We start from the raw sequence: 23,919 nt of genomic DNA, 5'->3' as shown, positions 1-23,919 counted from the left end.
CCTTGCTCCCTCCAACACCACAACACTCTCCATGTCTCCTACCTAATCTTCTTGGCCTGCCAGCTGGGCAGGAGAGCGCAGATGCTGGTCCAGAAGTAGATGTGTGATAATTGGCCATCTGGATGCTGCCAGAGAGAATGGATAACAGCTGAGCTCTCCCTGCCTTTTCTTCAGCAGCGGATCTGGAAAGCCTCTCAGTGCCGGCAGAGATTTCCCTGGAACTCAGAGGGACTTTATCATCTCTGAGAGAGTTTGCCGCTGTCAAATCTGGTTCAGAATGCCAGAGGGTTCAAGAATTGTCAAGAGAGGGTCAAACAGATGGACAGACAGCATGACTTCATGATCTCCACTGCTGTAGACGTCCAGGCTAATTCATCCCCACCCCGCATTAAATGCAGAAGAGCAACTCCTAGAACATGGATGCAAGTCCTGAGCGGATATTTTGGATTGATCCCTTAAGAAAATCAGTCCAGGAGTTGGCAGACTCCTGTCCTCAGAGTCCTTAAAACAGGCTGGTGACATTATTGATGATGATGGGAGGTTGAGATGCATTCACTTGTAGCTGATCTGCCTTTAAAGTCTCAAGATGTTTTCCAAGCACATTTTAAATGAATGCCAAAGTACCTGTCTTATAATACAGCAATTGCTACAGTCTCTAAGCAAATTCATAGTTTAAAGGCTCTACTGAAGCTTAGTATTGGTCCTGTACTGAATTAAGTCTCCAGCTGGAGCATCACTCCCAAAACAGCATCCAAAATCTTAACTCAAAGTCATAGGTGGTAGAGCTCTCTTATGTGGATGTCAGATATAGCTGGGACAGCACTGCTGCACACATTCATTTTTATGATTAGTGCTTGCTTTCATGATTGCTGCAGTGGTCCATGCAACTGTTTTACTGTAAATTCTCTTTACATCTTTTCATGCTCTTTTTTCCTGCTTTTTCCTTCCTTTCTTTTCTGTTAAGCAAAGCTTGAAACCATGTGGCACTGCTTTATTGAATCAGCAGTTGCTTAAACTTTTTAAAATTCCATACAATAAGTGAAAAATGAGATTTACAAAACTAATGGAAAATAAATGTCTCCTGAACATGAAATACATTGACTTGCTTCCCTGCCTTATCCCATAAAAACAGACGGAAGCAATGGCTATAGTGAATTACCAACTGTATATAGGGCCCCATGCTGTCCCATGGCACAAGGACAGAGAGTGTCAGTTTGCCAGCACCCTGCCCTGGAGGTTCCCCTCGCTTGTGTGAATCTGGGGGTGAAAGGGGTGATCAGGCCATACCCCTGTACCCAGTTGCTCACCCTATTTTTCACCAACTTGGGAAGAGTTGGCATTCCACTGCAACTGAGACCAATGAGGTCCTTGGCTGTGACTTCTGGGCACAAAGGGAATACATATAAATAATGGGAACTTCCTTCCAGGATCCTTGATCCAGCTCAGGTCCTCTAAGCAAGGGAGATTTGGAGGAAACTCTGAAGGCATAAGCCCACCAAAGGACACAGGAAATGCATAACCCACAGGAAACCCAAGCAGTTGCTTTCCCAGGAATATACAGTTGTTTTCCACAACAAACAAAAGATTTCCCAGCACAAGTTACCCACCACTCATGAGTTCTGCTCCACATGTCTGTTGAACACACATGGAAGGAAAACCAATCCATCATGAACTTGCTAATAACACATGATTTTGTTGAATGTAGGAATCATACCTTGATCATGTCTCCTTCGAATCATGGCATGCAAAGATCCCCCCGGAGCACTGTTTTGCATTAGAAGAGAGCAGTTATCCCCAGCAGAGACGCAGCACATATGTCTGGCTGATGGATGGCCATGCTCTAGGAAAAAGTATTAATTCCCCGGAAACCCTCCATAGCAGGGGAGCAATTTGAGCATCACCTTCAATTTGTTGGCCAACAACAACAGCAAGATTTGACATCTTTCACAAAGGCTTCACAGCAACATCCTTTTCCCTGTTCCACCCATGCTGCCCACATGCCTGTCACGGGTGACAAGGGGACATGTTCCACTGAAGTCAAGGGGAGTGTTGCATCAGACCACAACAGAAACAGCATCAAGCCTTGGCTCAAGGCCTAGTAAAAAATTTACATTGTGACTTAATCCTTCTAGAAGGAAATATGAAACAATATGTATACAACCCTTTATTAACTTTTGAAACAAAAAGAGGCTCCCAGCTTGTCAACAGTGACAGCATTTTGAAGTACTATATACTCTGTTTTAACCATCATTGAGTAATTCACCCAGTACCTCCCAGCACCTCTACAAAGCAAATTCCCTGTGCAGCCAACAGAAAACTGCTTTGCAGACAGCTTTGGTTTTATTAGAGCCCACAGTGAGGGACACCACAGTCTCAGCCACTGGGGCTGCGCTTCCCAAAATGGCCTCATGCCCAGGTCTCTGCAGAGAATCACTTCACCTGTTTTCCTGTATGAGAAATAATACTTACCCTTCCTGCAAAGTCCATCAAGACCAGCTGAAGAGAAGTGCATTACCCACCTGAGAAGTGGCACAATGTCAGAGAACAAGCCAGCTCCAAGAACTGCACATTTGATTGCCCTCAAGTGCCACTGTAGAAACTACTATGGCCAAGATTTTCCAAGATGACTGTGGCTAAGGCGACATCCACTTGTGAGAGATTCCTAGGAATAATGAAGATTAAATCTCTAAATAACCCAAACAAATCAACTATTTAATATTATTGTGTGTATGTTCATTCTCATCCTGCAGCACCCGCAGGCATGGGGTGGATTACAGATGCTCAGTGTCAAGAATAGGCTGTGCTACACGGGCTCATTGCATTAAAAATACATAAATAAGTATATGCATACAAGGACTCAGATCTATATAGAAGGTACATCCAAAGGCCAGCATGAGGACTCTGACTAACCAGGGCTACCTAAGCTCTCCTGTGTGACTTCTATAATGTATCAGCTCTGTGTTGTGGGATCACTGGGTTGAACAAAAATGTTCCAAAATCAAAGGTGTCATCAGCCCTGGTCTCTATCCCCCAGTCAGGATCACTTCACACAGAGGGATGACATTGCTGTAGCTCATGTGCTACTTGTTTGTTGCCAAATCACGTGCCATTTGCTTTCAATAAAATGGGTTTTCAACCACTGCTACTCACGCAAAAGCTTGCTGAGCAGGGAGAGGGCTGGTGCAAAACGAATTCAGAAGGCTGGCAGCATGGGAACCCGAAGGAAACAGGATTTCTCACAATGACAGCTGGCTGCAATTTGCCATGATCTTCACCATTGCTTTCCAAGGAAGCTTTCTGCTTGGGCTGTAAATCTTACTGGCCAGAGTGAAGTGCAGTCAACGCATAAATGAGTTGACAAGTCATTCTCTGCACATACTAAGTTGCTTTTATTAATCCAGAACTGCATGCTACAGATACTGTACAGCATGAACATTTATTCATTACAAAAAATGGCTTCCAAACCATTAAAAATGAAAATCGGAATAAGAGCATAAAACGGAACAGTAACATCACAACTGTTAGGAAACATTCAAAGTATTCACAAAAAATGTTATAGTTAGCATCTTAATAAACCAGAGAAAAATCTGAGACAGTTTTACAATCGCTTCATGTCAACTACAATGGCACTGAATGAACAGATGAACAATTTTCAGCTTTATACAGCGTTTTTTTATTTTTTTTTGCAACATCAACATGCCTAGGATTTTTTTTTTTGTTTTAAGTTTGCTACCTACCTGTATGTAGTAAGTGTACATAAAAGTGGCAGTCTGATTTTCCTTTTATGAATAATCTAATATACAGAATTTTGGCCCTTAAGGGTTTATACCTCTTCATTTTAAATGCTTTCCGGACAATCTGCTACCAAACACGTCTTGTTATAGGTGACATTAAAACTACATACATATCTACCTATGTAACATCACAGCAAAACAGGATGAACAAAAAAATTACAGCATTAAAAAAAAACAAAAAAAAGAAAAATAAAAAGGAAATTAATAATAAAAGGTTGTTCGGGAGAAAAGTTGAAAGTCACTGAGAATTTTGGCACGGAATTTTGCACACAGCCTACAGTCCTAATGTCGCAGGGGATTCAGCTGCAGTTCTGACCGGGAGACACTTGGACCTTGCTATTTCTCAAACAGCGGTTGCTAAAGATTCCCTTGCTAAATCTTCAAGTCTTTTGTGTGTGTGTTGATGGCTTTTAAAGCAATTCTTTATTGATTTTCTTTTAGACTATTGATCCTTGAACGAAACACGTCTGCGAAATGTCCGTTTGGTGGCAATTGTGTTTCATAGAGGAAAAAAAAAATCCCCCAAAAAGGAATCAGAAAAAAAAACCCAAAAAAACCAACCCCCAAATCCCGGAAAAAATATATATATACACATTTATATATAAACTTAAAAACCTTGTACAAATGAGTTGTTATATATAAGATGCTTACACTAAGGGCAAAAACAAAACGGAACAAAAAAACCTTTATACAATGTTTCAAGAAAAAATCAAAGAGGAAAAAAAAAAACAAACCAACCAAACCCATTTAAAAAGGGACAACATACAGATACAACAAGCAATTTCTAAAGCAATAAATACTACTGGTCCAATAGCGTTGTGATACTTTTAAGTGTTGAGTAGCGTTCCCTCCCCCAAAAAGAACAACACCATGGAACAAGGTATATTAACACGTTTTTTTTTTTTTTAACCCTTTGTTTCTGTACATTTAAACAAGAACAAGTAACATCACAATAAAGGTTTGTTTCACACGAGGAAGGAGAACAATGAAAAAAAAAAAAAGAAGTAGTAGCGGCACCGCATTCGTTGTGCCCTTAAAGGTTTAAAAACCAGATGTAAAATGATTGGTTCGCAAGCTCGTATTTAATACAAATAATAAAGAACCAATGCCTCCGGCAAGGGCTGCTTCAAAATTGCTTCTTTTTCTTTTTTTTTTTCTCTTTTTGTCATTTTTAAAATCAGTCTTTAAAACTAAGCTATTGGAACTACATAACAATTATGTATATATATATATTTTTTAAACGCTACAAAGACTTTAAACAGCTGTTGATAAAAATTTTGGCAGAATCATGAGGCTTTTCTCATCTACATATTTAAAAAGGAGAAATCGAAATAAGAATGGGTCAAATATTGACCAATGAACTCGATAAAACATCAACTAATGTAGCCACATGGCACGAATTAAAAACGAAACCAAGAGACGACGACGAACAGCGGACAACGACAAGGAGGAGAAGGAGGAGGAAAAAAAAAACAGAATAAAGGAAAACAAAAAAATCCCAAATCCCAACAGAATTCAATCCCCCCCCACCCCCCCAAAAAAAGAAAAGGAAATCAAAAGGGCTAACGAGGCTAAAGCTATTCTAAGGACTTGGTTACGAGGGAGAGCGGCTGGGGCTGTGTCCCTGCCAGCGAGCTGTGGGAATGCAAGGAGGACGTTGAGGGCTGTGCTAGGGATGCGGCGGCGGCCGGTGGGAGGGCGGCCGGCGGGTGGTCCAGGGCCCCGTTGGGGCAGCTGGCAGCAGGCAGGGCGCCGGGCTTGCTCGCAGCGCTCTCGGTGAGGACGAGCGAGGATGGCGGCGGCATCATGACCAAGTGCGCCAGCGGGTCGGGCTTCAATGAGAGCGAGAGGGGTTGCGTTTGTTCAGTCTGTGGTTTCGAGTCTCTGGAGGGGGAGGCGAGCATGGCAGGGGAGGACGGAGGAGAGTCTAGTAAGCTTCCATCTGAAGAGGGTGGGCTGACGCAGCTGCCTTCACCTTGTATGTAGCGAACGCACTTTTTTTTTCTCCTAGAAACAGGGAGAGAGTTCTCTGTGAATAAAGGGCAGAGATGCTGATGGAGACAGTTATCTACAGCAAAGAGCCGTCCATTAGCTACTCTGGGCTCTGCGCAGGCGGCACCCCGGCCCCATGCGCCGTCCTGGGGGTCTGCTGGGGTGTCCTCAGCACTGAGCCTGCTCGAAACCCCCCCCTTTGGCTAACAGATTTGGAAAGGATTCACCAATTGTCTCTTCGTCCCCCTCCTCTTCAGGCCGCCTCATCTCCTTAGCTATTTTAATCATCAGAAAGGAAGGTAAGATGGTTTTGGAGCCCACTGTGCTAATCTACAAACTGGACTGTCCTCCAGGAAGAAAAAGATAGTAATTTAATCCTCATAAAATCAGAGCTCTGGATAGTTGATGGTATCTCAAGGTGTCCCATAACGCTGTCCACAACTCAACGGGGCTATCTCTACACCTGGGTCATCTGTTGTCTCCTATGATGTGCTGCCCTTGGGAGGCAAGGACAGCTGCAAACTACTGCTCACTGTTCTCTGTTAAGAACCACACCAAATCCAAAAGTGTCAGAGTCAGACAGGAGGGATATATAACAGGAAGAACAAGAGAGAGGGGAAATAAAAACAAAACGAACAAACAAAGCAAACAGAAGGAAAAAAATCCAGGAAAAGGACAGGATAAACAGAGTATGATCCAAAATAACAAGAATAACTGGTTGTATGGCCTGCAGGTTGTGGCTTTAGATCGACTCAGTTTTACTTTTTGTTTTAAGGGAGAGTGGTAGATTTGGGAAGCTGCTCATCTGCATTTTGGGGATTTTCCTCTGAGCAGCCATCCATGTAACTCCAGAGTGGGACCCAATTTCAGTAGGTGAAGAGCACAACAACAGGTACAAAGGTGAGGAGCAACATGGAGCTTATTTCACACCAGGGAATATGAGAGTCTCACAAGAGCCGCTCATCTTCAAATCAGTAAGTGACCCGACAGAGATCTTTTCTCCTCCCTCTGTCCACTTAATAATGTAAAGGAGCAATGAAAACAGATGACAGTTTCACACATCTCTCTTGCCAAGTATATGCAAGACAATTCTAGCAGCAGGACAGAAATAATGAGGCAAACAATCACAGCATCTGGCAGAACGATGTTCAGTGGCCACCTTGACCCTAATAATGATGGCTCTCCAGCCCTCCTATTCACAAGCACACCTCCCAAGGGAAGTGCTGAACCACTGTCACATAGCCCAGTGTGTATCACAAAGTCTGTCTAGAGCAGCTCTGCCACAGAAACTTTGGATGCTCAGGTAAGCTGCACAAAGCCACCAATGTGAAGGAGTAGTTTGCTCTCCCCCTCCAGTGGACACCTTGCCCTAGGATCAGCAGCTTCATCCAAGGAAGCACCCAAGCATAGCACAACAGCTGAATGTTGCTGGGTGACATTCCCCACTCACATAGGTGGCTCCAGCTCCACTGCTGGTTGTTAATGTTCTCCCCTATGCAGGGTAACTTCATTTGACTTGGATTAAACCAAGGCCTGTTGCCGAGGCAATAGGGATAGATGCTTCTTGACTGCAAGGGAGAGCTAACCAGCTTGATCCGGGAGTTAAAAGAGATCATCTCCCATAGCCAGGAAGGGCCCTGGCACCCCATCTTTCTACCACCTTCAGTGAGGGAACAGTGTTGTGACATCCCTTTCTCCAGAGACTCAAGGCTCTGCTCTCAGGTTCTGCTCCACGTTCCAGATGGCAAGGTAAGGGGTTAGGGCTATTAGAGTTTTAACCACGTTAGCCTGCAGATCAATACATGCCAAAAACTAAAAGACAACCATGCAACTTAAATGTTAAGATGAAAGAAAGGAAGGAAGATAGAAGACAACAAGTGAAGGCTGTAAACCATGCTTTAGTAGAGCAACGTTAAAAGACAGAAAAAATTAATTTGGTGGGCTCAAAAGAGAACCTGTTAATTCTTCTACCATTGGCAAATAATGGGAAGCCTCTGGCTCTTGGCTAAGGACAGTTCTGCTGCTCTTTTTCATCACTTCCTAGATTCAGCTGTGCAAAGCTACCAGGGCCACAGGTCATGTCTGCACAGCTCCAGTGGCAAAGCAGAGCAGTGATGCTTCACAAAGCTCACCCATAATACCTGTGCAGAAAGGTGGGTTCTCACTGCAGGGCTCCTACCCCAAACCCACATTAAAATAATCTGCAAGCAGAGACCCACTCTCTGCCTGCCTCATTGATGGTGGTCCAGAAGCCATTCAACTGGGTTGTTCTCTACCTACAAGGCAGTTATAATTACTTCACTGGAGGCAGTTTGAATCCAGTTTGCCAAAAATTCAGAATAGGTATTTTTAATACTATTTAAAATTCTGTGGCCTGAAAGGAAGAGTTCCCATGGCAAAGCAGGCTTAAACCTCATCTACCTGACTTACCAACTGCCAAGCTAAAACAACCTTTCTAAAACTAAACCCATTGGTCTGCTACCTGAAGTAGTTTTCCTTCGACTGAGATTAAGCAAGCAAATTGCTTCCTCTGCTTCTGTGGAATATTAAACTCTTTAGTAGTATGGCCACTTTTAATATGGAAAGCCATTTGCTTAAATCAGGATGGCTCAAGGAGGGGGATATTTCTCCAGCCTGTGCCATTCCCACCATGTGGTATCTCTGGTAATATGTGTGCGAGGGTTAGGTGGGACAGAAGGCAGAGATAAAATCCCAGACCCTGGAAGCTAAATTTTACCGGAAGTGAAGAATACCATGTAGCTCTGGCAAAGGGGAATAAGTAAAGATCCCAGGAACTACATGTGCCTCAGTTTTGCTCTCCTAAAAGTGGGAATAAAAAAACTTGCATATCCCCCTCAAGCACTAGTGAGGATTATTCACTTGTGCATTGCTCTGAAAGCATCAACTTCTACTTCAGCCCAGCAAGCAGCAACAGACCTGACCCCACTGATGCTGCTCTTGAAACTAGCCCCAGGAGAGCATCAGGAAACCCATAACACTGCAATTGCCATGAGTGAAAGCCAAAGAGGATGACAATGGTGTATCTAGTTGCTGCGAGCAAAGATGTCTCAGTTTCTATTGTGGCAGCAAACTGTACATCTTTAGCACCTACCTAAGATGGGCTACTAAATGCTACCATGCTAGCAAATGCAAAGTTATAATGGTTAGGACCAGAGCTAGGAGAGTAATGCTCTTAATACCTCGTGATAAAAAGTCTACATGCATTCAAGAACAAAACAAAAAGAAAAGCAGCTGACTACATCAGTAAGCATAAAGCTATCAGCTGCAACACTGATTAGCAAGCTCCGATGTGCTGCAAAGATTTCTGACCAAATCTGGTGAAAGTTAAGAGAGGACTTATGCTTCACAAGTAATCTAAGCATTATACAGACTGAGGAAAAGTCCCCTTGCTGATAAAATGTAATTTTAAAAGTATGCTGTTTATTTAAGCATCTAGGGAAAGATAAAGCAACACAAACATGATGTGACTCCGGTTCTGTATTTGGCATACAGAGCCTGACATGCTTCAAATGCTCTATCTCTAGACTACACAAATCTCTGCTGATAGTGTGTAGTGAACTAGCCACAGAATAAAGCCCAGCTAAACACAAGATGTGAAACTTTGGCTAGCATGAGACTTGAGCCTTCTGACACAGGGAAGTGGCTACCCAGCTCTTCTGGACTGAACCCTTCTTCCTTTAAGCTTTAAGAAATTGCTGCTTTCAAAACTTGTTTAACATACATCCTGGTACTGATGCCTACGACACCAACACCCAGTACTAGCATGCCTCTAGTGGGACAATATACAATCTGTTGCAGACATGTCTGGTGCCTTATCTGTATTTTGACATACAAACACCACCCCTGATCCGTGTTCTCCTCGACACTAAGCACAAACAAGACTGCGTGCATACACAGAATACGATGGACATCTGATCTACATTCTAAATGAGATGGAGCACACGGGACTGGCATGAGTAAGAGGGGAAAATGTGGGAGAGGAATCACTACACACAGAGTGTGGTTTGGGTTGAAATACCTACCATCATAATATTCCAAATTCAAAGACTGCTTGTATCAGAACAAAGAAACAACAAATTTAACCAAATGCGATCATATAAGGAAAAAGGAATGAGAAAAGAACTACTCGGTATCCCTCCACCAAGAAAGAAGTATGTACTGAATTATACATGGAATTAAACTCCAGTAGAACATGGGCTGTCGGAATTTGGGCTCTCTGATGTCTTTCACCTCCTTTTAATGCTGGAAACTGTCCTGCTAAAGTTGCAATTAGTTTTGTCTAGAGCTCAGGCGTTTACAGCTCACTTGTTGGGATAAAATTTAGGAAAAAAATGGATTTTTGGAATCGGAAAAAAAAGGACATCAGATCATTTAAAACAATGGTATCTACGTAAATATTACTGAGGCACAGAAGCCTACAGTTAGCTATTAAATTTTGCATTTAACAAAACCAAAAGGTTAGTGTAATATAAGCTGTAAACACTGGCTTTTACATCTCTAATCATGAGAAAAATACTAGTGCTGCAGATCCCAGAACCTTATTAAAAAGCCTTCGGAGGCAGCAGACATGGACCCAAATGAAAGACAAAACACAGATGTCCAGCTAAACATTCATTTTGCTGACAATCTGGGGAAAAAATAATAATTAAAAGCCAAAAAAAACCTGCCAGCTTTAAGGACTTCAAGTTTTCTTGTTCCCAGTTCTACCACCAGGGAGAGGTTATTGGTAAAGAAAAGAGAGAAAATGGCATTAAATTAGCAAGGAATTCCAAAGATCAAAGATTATTAGCAATTGATGCTGTGGGAAAGAGAAAGGTGGGGAGTGGGGAAAAAAGATTAAAAAAATAAAATCACACAAATGCACTAAGAGGACAGATTGCTTTTATTTCCCCAAAGGCCTAGTGGGTAGTATTATACCTGCATGGTTTGCACCATAAACTCTGTCGGTCAAGCCCGAACAATGCCCGACACTTCTTTGGAGTATTTGCATCTGTTAGCATAAGGTAAACACAAAAAATACAACACAATGGTGGATAGAGCTCATTTGGTCTGCGTCATCTTAGCTACAGCTACGTTTAGCTTGCAATCACCTCAGTTTTATTTGGTAATCTCCCCTCATACCAAGGGCAGGAAAGAAAACAGGACTTTCACAACGAGCCAAAAGAAAACAAAAACAAAGACCTCCGACACAGTCCGGTGCCGGCACCGCACTCAATGCCGTGTGATCAAGGGCTTTGGGAGCGACTGTCCTCGGGTGGAGGCTTGGAGGGCAGGAGCGTGGTTGAGCCACGGATCATATGGGCTTAAGGCTGATGCTGTTTTACAGTGGGTTTTTGGCTAGCAGCAGCAAAGAGGAAGGCAAATAAAACAACCAACAACGACAAAAAAAAAGAAGCAAAACCCTTTCAGAGATGATAACTCATGGCAGTGTCCCACTCCCTTGTGTCTTCTAGATCACAACACAGAGCTACAAAGCAACAAGGCAGGAAAAAAAAGGGGAAAGTACCAAATAAACCAGCTGCAAATCAGCCATAGCGAGTCTGGGAAAACTATACACACCTGCAGGGGCCGCACCAGTTATTCTGTTGATCAAGGCCAAAGCGCGCTCGGCATTTCTTAGGAGCGCTCAGGTCTGAATGAGTTCAAGAAAAGCGAGCAGAGAAGGAAAGAGAGGAAAAAAAAGGGGAGAGGGGGGGAGAGAGAGAGAGGAGGAGAGAAAAGGGGAGAAAAAAGAGAAAGATAAAAATAAGGAAAAATAAAAATAAAAAAGGGAATAAAAATCAATGTCCTCGTTATTAATTGCAAAATATTGACTTGATTTAAAAGTTAAAAAAAAGTGATAATCACATTTTTATTCAACTCTTGAGATTAGCTGTTGCAATTAAAGCTGCAGTATCCCTTTATAAAGGACTGTTTCCTTCCCTTTTGAAAGAGCAGCTAGAGGAAAGTCATTGTGGCTGGTCTAGCAGGGTATTTCAGGCAAGATTTCTTTGGGTTGGGGTTTTTTTATTCTCTTTTTTTTTTTTTGAGAGGGGGGAAAAAAGGAAGAAAAGAAGCTGAGTATGGAAGTTAGATCCTGAACATGCTTTTTTCTTCAACTCAGATACAAAATAAGAGAAAAAAAATAAAAAAAAAAAAATAAAAATAAAAAAAGGAAATTATATCTCCTGGGATAATGCAGCTTTTGGAATAACATTCAATTTATTTGTCTTGATTAATTTGTGTTGAAAAGAATGGATAAGAGTAAGCAGATTGCGGAATGAGTGGGTTAGTATTAGCCAGAAAATAAAACGTGAAGCATGGCAAGGTGCTGAGTTAGTACGGCTGGTGAATTGCAATGAAAAGGCTTGAGCAGAAAGGAAAATAAAATAAAGAAAACAAAAAAAAAGTAATCCAAAACTAAAATAATAATAAAAAATGCATATGCATGCTAATGTGAGAAGACTTAGTGGGAGCCATGAAAAATGCCATTAGATTAAGGAGGTTCATTACTGACTTGCTTCCATTCTTTATCAGTCTCTTTAAAGAAATACTGCATATTCAATTTGCACAGTTAGTACAACTCTTGCGTTATTTTTACTGTATTACTGTTTTAATAGCAATTGTTACAAAACAAAAAAAAACAAAATTAAAAAATACTATCAAACATATAATAGATACCAAGATATATAGATAATAAACACTATCGAAACGTGTGGATGGTACTTTCACTTAATGTCATACGTGTTTAATGTTAAGATCTATAATGGCAGGAAAAAAAATTAAAGAGCAGTTTATAAACTATTTTAAATGACTCAAAATGACGTTAGCACCTGTAATCGGAGGAAGTGAAAGGCAAGGATTTAGGAAACATTCGCTGTGTTCTGAAAAAAAAGAACAAATTATACAAAGGCTTCAAAAAAACTAAGTCAGGGCTTCTTCAAAATCGACTATGAGATTGCCTATGCAGTATTTCTAATTTCCTATAGAGAATGGCAAACCTCCTTAATTTAAAATGGGTGCGATTTACCACTGTAAGGCATGCATCAGGACATACAGGTACAGCCCAAATTAATATCAAACACATACATACATACACGCACACACATGTGCAAAAGAAGCAGACAACTTTATCAACGGTGGCATAGGCATTACAACTACGGCTCTGCAGTTACAGGCTTTGCAATTACTAGGTACGAATTCAGCTAACGTCACAAGAGGCTCTTACATGCAGTGGCTTTGGTTACTAGTTTTAGAAGGGCAATAACGTGTAAATAATTAAGAGTGCATTAAAAAAAGGCTGTCTAGTATAGGGACCAGCTCCCCTGAGGCCAGGAGACTTGTACCCACCTCCCCCGTACCTAGGAGCATCACACCAGGATTACCACACTTCCACTAAGCATGAGATTTAAGACTTATTTTTACTTACCATTGGTCTCTCCTGGCTGCTTATCCCTTTTCCTCTTCTTCTTCTTTCCCTGCAGGAAACACACACAAATGAGAAGGATTAAAATACCCCCAAAACACTTGTTGCAAGACGGCACCAAGTGATGGGGCTGCAACTGGTGAGAGAAGCTCCATGGGGAGGACACCGAAGCACAGCGCTGGATCACCCTCATACAGGGAGGCTTGGGAGACCCTAAGGGGATGTTGTGCCCTGGAGATGACTCTACTTGCCCACTCTTTGACTTTTTGGACATTCTTGCTTCATCCCCCCCAACCGTAGCAACCACCAAAGCTCTAAGCAGCTGGGGAGGGGGTAAAACAACTTCCAAGATGCCTCTTTTGAAATAGGATCTTCACAAAGACAAATGTATTTGATACTTGTATGCTCCTGGATCTGAAGTTTCTAAAATCATTCATGATCATGTCTTCAGGGCAGGGAGGAGGGAAAGAGGGAGACTGAAGTGGGAAGAGTGCATGAGTGAGGTCAGATTGAGTCCCTGGAGCTCCTCAGCACCCAAACCCAACTGTTAAAGCGGAGGAGGAAGCCACAGTAATGAGCAAATCCTAACCTGCAGGTTTTTAAGTGCACTGACAACACAGGAAGCAAAGCTGGGACAAGAAAAAAATCCAGACATAACTAAGACTCTTGCCATATTTTCCTCTATGACAAAGAAAATAACTAGCAATATTTTGCTGAACTGTGTCCCTTTCCCAAATACTGCCCCACAAAATGATGCCGTCTGTCAGGGTCTCTGACCAGAGGCAGGAAGGCCTTTTCCCCTTTTCCCTCTAGCAGTGTGGGAGAGGACAACCAGGACCTCAGTGGAAACCCAACCACTGCTTTCCAAGAGAAGAGTTATAAAGTATCAAGCATAGCTCAAAAGAGAAAGGCTATTTTCTAAGAAAACTCTGGGCTACAGGGTTAGCAGAGCAGTACAAAAAGGCCAGTGTAGGGGACAGAGTAATTTCATTTTCACAGCTCCACAGACGCTAAAAGCAGCGACTTTTGGGCCAGCAATGTCAACTGTGAGCAGCACAAGAGATCCTGGCTTTTGAAGATGCAGTAGTAAGAGACGTTGATGAAAGGACACCAGACCTGCAGTCCCTGGTGGTCAAGAGGGAAAAAACATGTCTTGGAAGACGGAATCCCACGTCACTTTTGAAGGGCTGGACCTGTCTGTGTGGAAGCCAAGAGGTTCTCCCACATGGAGATATTTTTCTCAGTAGGTTGGTCTGGCTTCCAGCTAAATGGTTAAGATGGACTTCAGCTTGGACATCCAGTGTGAATGTTGGATTTTGAGTTGTTATTGTTGCATTTTTCCTCCCAAAAGCTTTCTGGCACAGGCCTTCTGTACTTGTTTCCCCCTTGCTTGCTGGGGGTTTTAAACTGCCACCCTGCTGTCCAGGCTGCAACAAGCATAGTCTTGCTCACAACAGCCTTCTGGTGATGGAAAAAGCTTAATCCTGTGGCCTGGATGCTGCTGAGAAATCGTCTTCAACACCTCTCAGGTAATTTTTGCTGTTATGGAAAGTTGTCATCCTGAGTCAATTGCTACAGCAGCTGTCAGTCTAACGTGATAGGCAGACAAGACAGACAAGCATTACTCCTAAAACCCCCCCAAGAATAAACTGGAAACCATGCTATCCTGAAGTCCACTTATAACAAAGATACAAGAGGCTCAGACTCTGCTCCACCTATACTGATTTAGATTGACAGTAACTCTGAAAGTCAGTGATTTTCTTCCAGCTTTACAGCAACATAACCAAAACCAGACAATTGCCTCAGGACCATAAACCTGATTTTTATTTAATCTCAAGGAGGCCACTTGTATAACGAACAGACTGCATCTGTGGCAAATCTTTGCTTAATATTTGCAGTACATTTGGGAATTAAAGGGCTATTTCAGTTTGAGACCTTAGAACTTCTTCACACAAGGGCCAGCCAGAAGAGAGGTCAGGAGTCACCTGCCCTTTACAAACTCTTCAAGCCAGGTATTAAAGTGCTACAACACCTTTAGGGAGCAATCTGTTAAAAATGGCTGATATACAGGAATGTCAGCCAGGGACCAGAAATCTCTGGTTCCTTTTCAACACAAGCTCTGGAAAATGTTCCTAGCAAAGAAGTGACAGAGGTCCCACTAACTTCTTTTACGCCCTTTTCGAAGGAAAGACAGAGAAGAGTCACCTAACCACCTGGCTTACTTGTTCAATTTCTGTGCTACAAGGACATGTTTGATTACATACCTAAATTAATACACAGACTTGAGAACTATGGCAGCAGATTTTCAAGTGCTCTGCAGCAGACAGCTCAGACTGTCCTTCTCACACTAGAGCAGATGGTCCGTAACACTTTCTGTCATAGTAGTACGCAAACTCTTAGGCTGCGAATAAACGTGGATGTAAATAGTGGGTAACTGTTTGGCAGCTCCCTCTAAAGAGCCAAACCAAGATGGGTTTTGACAGGACTGCACAGTTCTTTGGTACCGATTTTCTAGACAAGTGCCAGGCAAGGTGACTAGACCCTGACATACTTCTGAGTACTTCAGGAAGAGCAAATGTGACACCAACCAAACCATCAGAGATTCTCTGAATCCTCTTGTCTAAGAGCAGCCTGCAAGCTGTGTTTCTGGAATGCACTGCTCCTGTTTCCGAAGACCTGAGCTACAGCTGGCCTCATCCTCGAGCCTGATGTGATGTGCCTAACAATTTAACCACTTCAAGCAGTCCCAAGGCGCTCCCCTGCTAGATGTGTGAAGAGCTCAAGACCCTACAAAATGCTGAGGGGAGCTCTGAGAGCTCTGAATGGACCAGGAGAAGAGACATAAATAAATCCTGTGGATGATGCAAGCGTGTGATGCAAAGGTAGCCTGCTCTCCTCAGGCAGGAAGGTTCCCCCTGAAGGTCACTTGGGGGTACAGCATCAAGCCGCTGGGAAAGCGCCAGCTTTCTCATCTTGTCCTTTTTAGCTTGAGAAGAAAGAGTTTCTCAGCGCTCACATGGTGAGGACAAAAGTAAAAGGTCCTAAACACTGAAGGCTTTGTACATGCCCATCTGTCAGCAGCGGAGTCACTGTGCAGAATGAGCATTCCTGAAAACTCAGTTGAGCCTATACTCCCTTTTGAACACCCAAGAAGACAATACTACTCAGTGTCAAGGAACTACCTCAAGCCTGTGGTCTGAGCCTCAGGACAGACTATGCTAAAAAGAAAGGGAAAATGTGTTTAAGCAGGAGCAGTGCCTCATTTGGCTTAATGAGGCCTTCTCTAAGGAGCTAAACTTGCAAAGGCAAACAAAGGAGGGAGGCAGAGCCCAATGGAAAGACGATCAAGAAAGGACACGAGGATTTGAAAATATGTCTGTAAGTGAGCAAGTGTATTCTCCACCTCTGTAACAGTGGAACAGCACAGAGCTGCTGCTCTAGGCTTTGGTGCACGCTCCGAACTGGCTTCTTCCTACCCATACATGTAAAAAAACCCAGATTCACATCAAGGTAAATGTTGCCATATACATTTTTGCGATTCATGACAAAATGGGATATTTACAGTAAAATAGGTAGTGATGTTGACGATGATGGAAGAGGCAGATTTCAACAAAAACAATAGGTGTAACTGACATCTATCTTAGAGCTGCTGGCCCCCAAACCTTCGAGGAAGTCTGCCTGGAAGGTAGGGAGCAGAGTGAATTCCAGAATTAAAGATCTTGAAAGTTTCAGGTAATTTTTATTTATTTAAGAAAATTATAACAATGCTGGTATAAGCTTATTAAAGAGGGTTCAGAGCTCCCAATTCTGTCAAGAATTTATGGGTTTAGGCTTGCAAACACTTACTAGAGCTGTGCAACTTACCCTTCGTGGAAGAAGGGGTTATATACTACTAGTAAGTGGTTACAACAGTGGCCTTAGGTTTCTAAGAGGCAGAAAATTCTACCACTTTTAGCTACAAAAGAGGCTTTCCAAAAGGAGGAGTGTCAGGAATCAATCTTAACCCCACTCCATGAACTAACCACAAACTCCCAAACATTTCTTAAAACACGGAGGCGGGGGAGGAGGATAACATGGCCATGAAAAAGTAGAACAAAACCAAAATACACAACAGTAGAGTGTGGAATAATTCATTTAACCCCACTTGAGAGTAAGACTTTCAAGCAAGTCACACTTTCAGTTTTGCCAGTCCTTCCCTGAAGCTAGGATAAGTCATTCTTCCACTTTCCACTATATTCTCACATAGATAAGCACAAGGCACTAATTATTCATCTTTTTTTTGGAGGAGAGAAGCCATACTAGGGGAATTCTGATTCATCACAAAATGAAATTTAAAAAGACCAGCAAGCCAAACAGCATTTCCAGGTGCTGGTAAAAGTGACGGCAAGAGTTTCTTCACAGAGCTCTACTGTCATGCCCCATTCTAACCTTTTACTAGACCCAACCAGGAGGCTTTTTCCAAGTGAAGAGCTGGGAGTTATCCCCAGTAGTTTTAGTATCACAGAGGGAAGCATTTGTTGTTGTTACCAGATCGGGATCCCGAGGTACGTTTTCCAAGCAGTGCTTGTGTGCAGTGTGCTGTCGGAGTTCAGCAGGTCACACATACATTTCTACAAGCTCTACTACTAAAAAAATTCCCACCTATATAGGAACCTACATAGTTATCCCGTGCGGACCAGCCAGGGTACAGCTGCATATGAAGCTGTCGTTCCTTTCTTGCTAGTTCATAGTATTTCGCTTGCTCTTCTCTGGATAACGCGTGCCACTGAGGTGAAGAAAAAAGAAGACAAAATAAAAAGCACAAGTGTTTGGGTATTTTTTAAAGTGTGTTAACAGCAGAAAACATCATTTTTATATAAATACAGCTAAAGTTCATTTCCATGAAAATGAAGACATAAAACCAGATGATCTGACATGCTGACATTCTTCTATTTCTAACTCAAGATTATAAATCCAGGTAACTAAGTCACAACTAATCTTTTACTCACTCAGCCCCTTTCTCTCCTGATGACAGATGTGAATTAAGAAAACCAAACAAAATCAAAGAGCAAGGAAGAAGCTCCAGAAGCTGAACCATCTGAACTGAGCCAGAGCTCACCTACAGATTTAAAGGAGGTTTCTCCATCCTTTTTCCACTGGCAGCCCCTCTTGTGTCTCTCACAGGTGCTGACACTGGTACTGTACCCAAAGGCTTTTTCATTCCCATTTAATATCCTGACTGTTTTAGGACAAAATAAAAACCTGAGATTTTTCCATCTACAGGTCAGTCATGGAAATAACATTGAAAAATCACTGCTATTAACTCCCCCTCTTGCCCATAAATGATGCCCACTAGCATAAAGTGTCTGCCAAAACACCCCAAACCACAGCCTCTAGTAACTTCCCTATCCATTACTGAAATATCAGGAAAACACAGGGATTCAGGCGTGAATCCTACTGAGTTTCGATCCTTGCTTGTGCTTCTCCCTTGTTACCTACCCTTCGACCGAGGATTTGGTTGATGGCTGCGCTCTCTTTCAATGTGCATTCTGCTACAACTTTTGCTCTCATTTCCTTCATATACAACATAAATGCATTAAGAGGTTTCTTTATGTGTGGCTTCTTTTTCTCTTCTTCTTTTTTGGAGTCCTGATGTTTTCTGAAGGGTAAAGATACAACAGACAGAAACCTCACAGTGAGATACCTTGTGAATTTATAGAGTTAATCCCCTCAGTATCTCTAGCATTAATCCACAGAAATCCTAGGAGAAGGACCAGAAGTGTCTCTGGAGCCTTCTCCCTGGCTGGTGGATGAGAACAGTTTTAACAGAATTATAAGAAAGCCCATCTCATGTTTATGTAGTACCACCAAAAAACCTTTCAGCCCCTATAAGAACCTTGGAAGGACATGGGCACCCAGGAAAATGGATTCATGGGGAGGGCTGGTGATTGAGCACGATGGCTAAGGAAATAATTACATTCCATCATCAGTGGGAACCCAAATGCTGTCCTTCTGCTTCCTCCATGAAACAGAAGGCAACAAGCACCAGGAGCACTAGAGGCAGAGGCAGACCAGGACTCTCCTCAGTTCAAGCCTCAACTTGATACCAGTGCTCTCCGCAGCTTTAAACAAGCCATTTATGCCCAAATTTATTGTCTCCTGCTATGTATCTGGTATCTCAAAGCTTCAAACCAGGCACTGAGTAACAGGGAAACCAGTCAAGAAGCTTGAATCTTGATGAAGAAAACTCCATTTCCTCATTTGAATGGGTGAAATTAGTAACTACTGATCTAAGTCACTGAAAGGCTGTTAACCATTATTTTGACATATTGTGGCAGTTAAACCATATTCAAATCAATCAGAACAGAAGAGAAAAAATCAACTTAAAATTATTTCTGAGCAAAAATATTCCCACAAATCCAAGCTTTTCTAAAAGCCACTCATGCACAAGTGATGCTTTGGGTGTTCTAAAAAGAAGCCATAAGAAGCAACAACTTACGAGCTGTGGAGTGAGCCGACGTCGCTCTGGGAAGATTCCTGTTTGACTGTTGGTGTGACTATGGCCGGATGAGGGATTCCAGTTGTGTGTAAACTATGGTGTGGCGGGACCATGTGTGGAGGAAACCTAGAGGAGAGAAAGCTGTGTAAATCGTCAGAATAAAAATGAATGAATGGGGAGGGATGTGTACACACATAAAAAAAAGGCATATAACAAGCACATGACAGCTAGACAAAGCATATGAGAGCTGGCAGCATTAATTAGCAATAAATTAAACATAATGACTCTTCTAACGTCATTAAAGCCAATCTTCCCCTTCATTATCATTACTGACATGAGACATCATGCTTTTTAACATCTTTAACAAAAGGCAAATTCAACTGGATGAACTTGGATGAAAGTGGAATTGCAGCTACCTGCAACAAAATCCACCAGTCCGTTTCTCTTTGCTAAGCAATCATCTGTGGCAACCACGGAATCAAGTTTTATAGCTCTGAATCATGTTGTGAATTTGGGATGACATCTTTTATTACATATTGACAGCAAAATAAAACATTAATGCCAACACAATCTAGATGCATTTTTGACAGTCCTTATAGATGCCTCATTAGCTATGTTTTGTTGATGGAGCCAAAGAAAACATTTATTTGTGTCTAATAAATCTGTGAGCCACATTGCTTTAACAGAAGGTGGGAAGATTGTGGAATTAAGCCAATTCTGACCCATTAGGTAACCTAAGAAGGTTTAAATTCATGCAAAATAACAGTCTAGCCTTTCTAAAGAGAAAAAATGTTGTCAGCTCCATGGTTTATGGCCACATACATGGACAGGCCCCAGTATTGCAAGTGGATTCAGAAGGATGTGCAATCCTTCTACATCAATCTAATTGCTCGGTTGGGGCCATAACAAAAAATGGCACAATCATTCAGACTTTTTCCTTTTAAACTTAAATGAACAAACTTTTCAAAAGCAGCATTGACTTCTTATCATTATTTATTAACAGTCTCAGAAACGTTTTGCAATGAATAAAGAAAGCACACTATGACTGACTGCCTTCTCCTTAAAAAAACCCACTGAAGTCAACAGGTCTCCAGGGAATGGGATCTAGCCTAAAATTCTGGCTCAGAAATAACCTCCCCCAGAATTCCAAAACTAAAGTGATCCGACAAACAACAAGGTTTTTATCATTGCAAATTCCTGCTCTCATCCCAGACTTTGAACTATACTAGCTCAAATAAAATACCCCAATAATATGGAACATGCAATGAGATAAAGAATTATTTCTTCTATCATCAATATACAATGATTTTTTTCTATCAAACAGGATTTTAAATGGAATGATATACCATGGACAGTTAGACTGTGTACAAGTATCACAAATATAATGGGACTTATTTTCCCTCCCCCATCTTATAAATTCCATTACTGAGTTTAACCCCCCCTCCCAACTACCCAGACATTCCCTACATTCATAAGATGGCACAGAAGGACTTTCATGAACAGGAGGTACTGTCCACTATGAGCTCTGAGGACCTTTGTCTATCAGCTGGTAGTACTCAGGATCATTAGACAGAAGTATTTTGTCTTTGAAGGCAGTGGTGGGAAGAGCAGGGACTGACAGGGAGAATGTGAAATTGTTCAAACCATGGAGATCTGCAGCTCCTCACAAACAATGGCATGGAGAGAAGGAAAAGGGGAGGGTGTGATGGCAAGGAAAAAGAATGGGCAAAAAGGCCATTCCTACATCTGTTAAAGACTCACAGACACAAATCTCCAAGTGGATTATCAAAATGCCTTCCCCACTCTGACAAAAGTAGCTGGGAGAGAAATGCACATTTGGGGAAATGTTCTGATTTGCAGTTAGGTCAGAACAGAAGACTGGTGAGGCTACAAGGAGGGATGTCCTGGTCTCACTTCTGCCACAGAACTGCCTCACCATCATCAAGACATAAACTGGGCTTTATATTGGTTTCTTTCTGTTCTCCTTGTCTTTATTTTTGTGTGTATGTCTTTGGATTGAACATACTTGAAAGTTTGTTCACATAGCGCATGGGGCCTTCAGCCATAGTACAATGCAAACAAAAACTGACAGTAAGAGCTTTTTAGAAAAGAAACAACTTATAAACATGGGCAAAAATAAACCTAAAGTAGCATAAATACAGTGATAACAAGTTGACACACATTCTGTCAAATGACTGTCTGCCCTTGGCAAGATGCAGCGATCAAGAGAGGACTAGCTGCTGGGGCTGTCTAGGGTTCAAACTGGAATGAGAGCCAGTGACGACATAATGAAGGATGAAGATGGAGATGAAAAGCCTACCTTCAGAGAGGAGAAAGGAAGAGCTGCTCTTGTTTGGCATTAAGACACAGTGGGAAGAGCAGTGGGCATACACCAGCAAAGAAGAAGAGCTGAGCATGGTAGCAGCACAAGGACAGAAGGGTGTGAGAATGGACCTGAATGAGATTAGACTCATCGCTGCAGAAGGGCTCACAAAAGACTGATTACAGCTGGAGTTAATGGGGACAAAATACGGTGTCTGCTAAGTTTCTGAACTTCCCTAGTTATGGGAAAAAAGCCTTTTTTCCCAATTACCATCTAGGAGAAAGAAAGTAAATACTTGCACATCAGAGAGCGACCAGATGGGGAGGAAGGGCAGTGGAGGAGGAGAAGCCTATGTACACATGTTGTGTCAAACCCTAGAGGATGGAGAAGCATCCACTGTCTTCAGCTGGGCTGGGATTTTATCCTCCAAGCCCTAAATTTCAGAGACATGGCAGCTTTCATCAACAGGCAACTTGAGCTCAGTGGTTATTTTCAGGGTATGGCAGTTCCCCCAAGGAACTTGTGTGTCCATTACCAATGACCATTCATTACTTCACACTAAATCTCTCTCCCTCCAAGGCTGCCTATTGGACTTACACAGCCCTTTGTATGTTTGGGGCTTTAAAAGTATGCTCCAGAACCCAACGCTGCTCTCACAATCCCATGGACTACAGTGGGCTGGATGACGGCTCAGCCTAAACTCTGAATACCTACTTATTTCCACAAGACACCCACTCACACAGCAATACAAGTGGGGGAAGAGTGTTAATTTTTAAGTTCCTGGCTACACTCCAACTTCAGTAATTACATTCAGCAAAAGTGAATTTCCCCTGAAATTTCAATTACAGGAGGTATTTTCCACTGCCACCACTTAACTGCTGTGCAGTGTTTGGTGTAATTCTGCTAAATTATTTCCTGATTTCCTCTCACAGCAGTTGTTTTTTCATAGTGGGTCCACTGTTTGCCCATCAGTCAGTTAACCCTGTCTCAATTTACACTAAGGGCATATTATAGAGTGGTAATGAAGGATCAAGAGATGTTTTAAGCATGTCACATGCATACAAAGTAAGCGGCGATGCTATGAGCAGAGAAAAGAGTTGCAAATGGTTAAAACAACCTGAAGACACTACCTTAATAGTCTAAACCATTTATGAAAATCACTATTAGTCACCCATTAACCTTCTATAAACTATTCATAAGCACACTCTAACTAATGAACTGTAATTACTAAGCTTAGGGAACATTCAGGGTTGGGAAGCGTTATATGCTCCAAAGGTCTATACCATAAAGCATGCAAAGACGGGAACTGCTTTTAAAGGAATGCTTTGGAAAAAGGTGGATTCTCTGGCTTCAGTGTCTGGGCAGAGCCAACACAGGAACCTCAAGGCTTGTACTGGAGCCCTGCAGGGCTGTTGCCCAGAGGCCAGCCATGAAGGGCATGTCTGCAGGCAAGCATGGGCATCCCTGGGCACGCCAGCCCCATCTCCCAACTACACTGGCTACTGGGGGCAAGGGCTGTCCCATGGCTGAGCTCAGGCACTCCAGCTGATATGGCAGACATGAGAAAACATGCATGGAGCCATGTATCAGAGCACGGTCTGCCCAGAGGGTGTTCCCATGTATAGAAAACCAGGAGAGAAGTTTCTGGGCTGAAACAAAGGATAACCATCTTAAATCTATTCATCGCTCTGCGTGTGCCTGAGCATGTGTGCACGTATGGGCTTATGTCAGAGACAAAAACAAAGGCTGTGTGTGTATATGTACACCCCTCACCTTTGCCTAAGACATCCCCATGTATTTTTTTCTCTAGACTAGTATTCCATGAATTGCAATAAACACCCTAAAAATTCTAAGCAGCTCATTATACACCACTGTCTCCTTTTATGGCTCCAAGCCAGAATATAAT

The 23,919-nt window shown here is 42.3% G+C and overlaps 1 protein-coding gene across 16 annotated transcripts in view; it reads right to left on the bottom strand.

Moving 5' to 3' along the window:
• Nucleotides 1-3,368: 3,368 nt before the first annotated feature.
• The window catches only part of TCF7L2 (transcription factor 7 like 2), a 177,159-nt gene continuing 156,608 nt past the window's right edge, over nt 3,369-23,919 (bottom strand). For 2 of the 16 annotated variants that reach the window (XM_034061702.1, XM_034061703.1), the window contains exons 8-14: nt 19,691-19,831; nt 18,691-18,850; nt 17,870-17,977; nt 13,216-13,264; nt 12,620-12,670; nt 11,367-11,439; nt 3,369-5,801 (exon numbers count right to left, since the gene is read on the bottom strand). In XM_034061702.1, coding sequence (XP_033917593.1) covers nt 5,372-5,801; nt 11,367-11,439; nt 12,620-12,670; nt 13,216-13,264; nt 17,870-17,977; nt 18,691-18,850; nt 19,691-19,831 — 1,012 coding nt within the window. In that variant the 3' untranslated portion in view covers nt 3,369-5,371. Of the gene's footprint in view, nt 5,802-10,723; nt 10,798-11,366; nt 11,440-12,619; nt 12,671-13,215; nt 13,265-17,869; nt 17,978-18,690; nt 18,851-19,690; nt 19,832-23,919 lie in introns of those variants that run through there. The other 14 variants (XM_034061704.1, XM_034061705.1, XM_034061713.1 and 11 more) reach the window with 11 other exon arrangements.

The sequence above is a fragment of the Melopsittacus undulatus genome, chromosome 4 (genome assembly GCF_012275295.1).
Source record: "Melopsittacus undulatus isolate bMelUnd1 chromosome 4, bMelUnd1.mat.Z, whole genome shotgun sequence".
NCBI classification, from domain to species: domain Eukaryota; kingdom Metazoa; phylum Chordata; class Aves; order Psittaciformes; family Psittaculidae; genus Melopsittacus; species Melopsittacus undulatus.
This window is presented reverse-complemented; position numbering and strand designations above follow the sequence as displayed.